Source organism: Aplysia californica, unplaced genomic scaffold, assembly GCF_000002075.1.
Source record: "Aplysia californica isolate F4 #8 unplaced genomic scaffold, AplCal3.0 scaffold01104, whole genome shotgun sequence".
NCBI lineage: Eukaryota > Metazoa > Mollusca > Gastropoda > Aplysiida > Aplysiidae > Aplysia > Aplysia californica.
Window position 1 is genome coordinate 34,963 of NW_004798374.1, and position 5,491 is coordinate 40,453.

At 41.0% G+C, this 5,491-nt stretch overlaps 1 protein-coding gene across 1 annotated transcript in view; it reads left to right on the forward strand.

The window, feature by feature from the left end:
* Window positions 1-371: 371 nt before the first annotated feature.
* The window catches only part of LOC101860707 (procollagen galactosyltransferase 1), a gene marked incomplete in the record, with an annotated part of 33,243 nt that continues 28,123 nt past the window's right edge, over window positions 372-5,491 (forward strand). Inside the window, 1 exon segment of the mRNA XM_013090007.2 lies at window positions 372-661. Within this exon segment, the coding sequence (XP_012945461.1) occupies window positions 405-661 (257 nt within the window).

Below are 5,491 nucleotides of genomic sequence, written 5' to 3' on the forward strand. Positions count from 1 at the left end.
GGGGGGGGGTAATGAAGTTGGTGGTGGTGGTAGGTAAATTAAAACGAGATTTATTTTTCCGTCTTGACAAACGGTCATCGTCACAAACAGAAACATTGTAGGAGGGGGAGGGGTAAAGATCTAGTTTTTAGCTCATCGTAGGAGTTACAAGCAAGATGTTGTTCAAGAAAAAAGAACGCCGAGGTTCAAAAAACAACAACACAAAGAACACTTATTAATTGATGGCAATAATAATAATAATCATAATAATAATAATACAGTAATACATTACATTTGTATTTCAAGGGACAGCATCAGGTGCAGATAAGACTGAGATAAGATTAAATTACCAGGAATGACTACCCCTGTTAGAGCTCTTCAGTTGAAGAACGTATTTCTTTCCGACATTTCCGTTAACAGAAAAGATGGCAACTCCCAGCTTGACGTGTTGGCATTTGTATAGCGGCACTTGTTTAATTCTTGTATTGGTTATGTTTAATGATTTCAACCGTTTTAGCTATGGAAGAGTCAGTGTCTGCCACGCAGAGGAGTTTGCTGAAGATGATTCTCTTTTGCCAACTGTCTTGATAGCGACGTTAGTCAGAAATAAAGAGCATTCTCTCCCATGGTTCCTTGGATTGATAGAGCGGCTGGACTACCCGAAGGACCGAATCGCCCTGTGGTAAGCAGAATACCCGTTTTAGATGTTTCCTCACTTAATCTAGTAGGCTCAGGACTGTTGGCTCTCTTCAGGAGAAGTGATCCCAGTCCCAGCCTAACTCCAGAGAAATTTACTTTAGGCGTACGTACACATTCGAAATAAAAAAACGGATGTCGTTTAAGTTTAAAAAGAAAGCGGCTATTCTCACCCGCCCGGAAGTTCTCGCAAGATCAACTCTTCCCCTCTTCTTTCTCTCTCTGTCTCTTTCTGAATACTGTCTATCGGTGTGGACGATCAAATTGACCAAAACAAAGTTAAAAAAGGATGTTAAAACACAAAAGTAAATTAATTTGGTTGTCTACAAAGATGCTACGGCTATTTAACTTTTCGAATCGAGCCGAACTACGCGGGTCGCCATTTTGTTTTGCCCGGAAATTCTCGCGCTACTCCTCTCTCTCTTTTTCTCTCTCTCTCCACTGCCCACAGACAAAATTGTACGCTTTTAGTAGGCTACAGTTGAAATGGAACGTTTGTTCACTGCACAGAATTCTACAATTTTTCCTCACAGTGTAGAAATTTGGTGAACGCGCACCGGGTGAGAATAGCCACAAGACTCGCCTGCACTATTCTCACTCCGGGTGAGAATAGAGGTGGCCTTAAAAAAAGGGGGGTGCAGTGCAGGGGTCCCCCCTGCTAAATTCACAAACGGAAAGCACTATTCCTGACATGCAGTTAAGCATAGAAGACGCTTCTTTCTGATTGGCTGCTAATTTTAGGGGAAGATTGAAGAATACCAGACCACTTGTACATTATTGCGTGAGAAAGTGGGGCGGGTGGTTGGGGTGGAGGAGGGGGGAGGGGGTTCAGGGGGGTCTCCCCCCTGACAAAATTTTAACGAATAGATCTACCGGTCCGAGATTCTCCATTGAGAGATATTAAAAACGGGGAAATTATGAATTCCTAAGGTTGAGACATAGGCAAAGTCAGTCCGCTGGTCCGGCATTCTTCAATCTTACCAATTTTAGTAATGTGATGTCATCTGGGATACCCACAGACTATAATATTAACGGAGTGTCTACGTACACACAGTAACCGGGCACCTAGCCTCAGTGTCTACGTACACGGTAACCGGCAACCGGGTACGTAGTCTCACGGTAACCGGGCATGTAGCCTCAATATCTACGTACACGGTAACCGGCAACCAGGCCCGCAGTCTCAGTGTCATACGATAACCGGGCAGTTCAGAACTCCCAAGTTCAGTTTTTGTCATTCCAGTGTTTCCTTCATCCCCAGCCCTCCCCCGACTGTACCTTGAAAAAAAAATCAATAATCCCCCCATTCCGGAGCCCTATGCTTTGAATGAACTTTGGTGACCCCAACCGTTACTCACAATGTGATGCGCACGCTCAGTTTCACTGACCGGTCACTATGGCGAGCCCAACAAGACGCTTGTATGACTTTCTTTTTTTTTCAGCAAGTGACAGCACAGGACAAATTATTGATTTATTTTCATTCCGGTTTATCGTGTACATAGATACTGAGACTAGGTGCCCGGTTACAGTGTACGTAGATATTGAGACTAGGTGCCCGATTACCGTGTACGTAGATATTGAGACTAGGTGCCTGGTTATCGTGTACATAGACACTCCGTAATATTAACAAGAAGGCAGTGGAGGTACCGCATAGAATGACGTGTTTCCGGGTATGTTAATAACATTTCGGAATTTCAGTATTGACACCGTACGAATGTCAACAATTTCCTTCATTGAGACTTAGGCGGGTTTGAGCTTCCTAATTTTCCGGTTCTCAGCGTCTATTGAATTCATTCTTTGAAAGTTTCCTCTAGATCTACCGTATAAAAAGATCTATTCAGTGTCGGAGCTCTGCATCATATCACATTACCGGTATTCCTGGAAAAACATAGCACCAAAGCGTCGTGCCATCCCGTTAGCTATATATTTACATTGTATATATATAGTCACATGATCGGAGGGGTGTTCCGGTCTGACTTCACAAAATGGCCGCCTTACCTAAAAATAGTTTGCGTCCTTCTACGTTTAATCGCATGTCTATTCCTGTGACACTGGGGATAGGCCAGAATTGTTCCCAGTCTCGCAAGAAACTTTTCCCAGTGACACTGAGAACAGACAGGCCCTTTAGATCTAGCCTAATGTTTCCACATTGATCTACATGGGCATGATGATGATGGGTTACTTAATAATAGACTAGATCTATATCTAATGTAGACCTAGATCTAGATTCTAGATCCAACTTAGAAACTAATGTAGACCTAGATCTAGATTCTAGATCCGACTTAGAAACTAATGTAGACCTAGATATATAGATCTAGATCTAGATTCTAGATCCGACTAAACTAATGTAGACCTTGATCTAGATTCTAGATCCAACTAAACTAAAATAGGCCTAGATTCTGGTGTGATTGGAAGAATTTTTTTGTTAAAGAAAGGAATGATAATTTCTATGCTTGCTTGTTGTTCAGTCGTAATTTAGATCTAGAATCTAGATCTCGATATGTACATGTCGACATGTAGATCTAGATCTAATACGGGTTTTGGAGACCACGGTACAGGACAGTCTATGGAAATCCTTCCCGATTCTTCTTTCTTCAAGGTCTAGATCTAGGCTACGGTCAAGTCTAGGCCTAAGTAAGAGAAGAGAACAAAAGTACTGAACTGAAGTGAGAAGAGAGTCTACAGTACACGTTAGAATAGAATCTAGGCCTAGAATCTTGATCTTTTGAAAAGCTGCAAATTTCTCTTCAAACTCTTTGAAAGAGGAGAACTTCGTGCCCACTTCTATCTGCATCGCTATTGTTTCGAAGTTCGAATGAAAATTCAAAGTCAAAGACTTCTGATTTTTTAATGCAAAAGAGTTCTGTTGTCACTGGGGATAGTCACTTCGTTCACAAAAATTATGGTTTGAGGTTTGTGACAGTTTTTAGTTCCAAAATTGTTCTCAGCACACTAAAAAATGTTAAAATCGTGCAGAAAAATGAAAAATAGGCCTAGATTCTAGTCTAAGATGGGTTTGGACCCTTTCTATTATTTATGGAAGAGGCTAGCTGTACTTAATGACGGCTAGACAGCTGGGACAGCCGTACTTATTCTTAACGAAGTGGCTAGCCGTACAAGATCTAGGTTTGGCCCTATCGACTCAAGCCTGTTAAGTACACAGGTCTCATTAGATCTAGATCTAGTAATTATTCAGGTTCAAATACATGCAAGTCAGTAAGGCACCTTTTGGTTTTGTCTGAAATACAAATACTTTAGGCATTGCAAACTTAAAATTTCATTTACAATTCAGCCATCAATATTAAGTACAGCTAGCCTGACTGTCTAGCCGTCCTTAAGTATGGCTAGCCAAGAAGTCTAGCCGTACAGTTTATCTTTTAGACCCTATTAACATTAGAAAACAGGAGGCTTGAAATACATGCACTGTCATAAAGGCACCTGGTTTTGTCTAAAAAATACAAATACTTTAAGTACTGCACACTAAAAATGTATATTTACAATTCAGTAGGCCTATTTTTTTTTTGTTATGGTGAGTCTGGCCATCATATTAAGAATAAGTACGCCTAGACTGCCAGTTTAGCCGTCATTAAGTACAGCTAGCCTCTTCCTATTAATATGATGGATAGACTGACCATAAATACAGGCCTACTGATTATAAATAAATTTTTAGTGTGCAGTACCTAAAGTATTTGTATTTGAGACGGAACCAGGTGCCTTAATGACAGTGCATGTATTTTAAACCTCCTGTTTTCTAATGTTAATAGGGCCTAAGATAAGTACGGCTAGACTTGTTTGCTAGCCATACTTAAGTACGGCTAGACTTCTTTGCTAGACGGCTAGGCTAGCCGTACTTGATGGCTGTATTGTAAATGAAATTTTTAGTTAACAAAGCGTAAATTTGTATTTCAGATAAAATCAAAAGGTGCCTTCCTGACTTGCATTATTTAATCCTGAATAATTACTAGATCTAGATCTAATGAGACCCGTGTACTCAACAGGTTCGAGTCGATAGGGCCAAACTTAGATCTTAGTACGGCTAGACTGGCAGTCTACCATGGCTAGACTCCCGGGCTAGCCGTACTTAAGAGCCAATTCGTTCTATTGTAAATTTGTCGTTGTCCTTTTTACCGTGGCAACTCAGACTCAGCCGGCTTTTTTACCTGGCTTCCGATTTTGTGTATATTTCTGTAAAGTTAGGCCGGGACCACTTCTCCCGAAGAGTGCCGAACTGTGGAACATTTTCTTTGGAAATTAAAGAAGATTTGGGGAAAAAAGAACTCCAGCATTTCATCTGATAGGACAAGATGTGGGTTTTTTTTAGCCAGTAGTTACAAGTAGCCGTAGCCTACAGTACAGTAGTCTGTAGTCTGTAGTAGCTAATAGTAGTCTGTAGTAGCTAGTGGTAGTACAGTAGTCTGTAGTCTGTAGTAGCTAGTGGTAGTACTGTAGTCTGTAGTAGCTAGTATGTAGTAGTACAGTAGTCTGTAGTAGCAGTAGTAGTCTGTAGTCTGTAGTAGCTAGTGGTAGTACAGTAGTCTGTAGTAGCTAATAGTAGTCTGTAGTCTGTAGTAGCTAGTAGTAGTAGTGTAGTCTGTAGTAGCTAGTGGTAGTACAGTGGTCTGTAGTCTGTAGTAGCTAGTAGTAGTCTGTAGTCTGTAGTAGCTAGTGGTAGTACAGTAGTCTGTAGTAGCTAGTGGTAGTACAGTAGTCTGTAGTCTGTAGTAGCTAGTATGTAGTAGTACAGTAGTCTGTAGTCTGTAGTAGCTAGTATGTAGTAGTGCAGTAGTCTGTAGTCTGTAGTAGCTAGTATGTAGTAGTA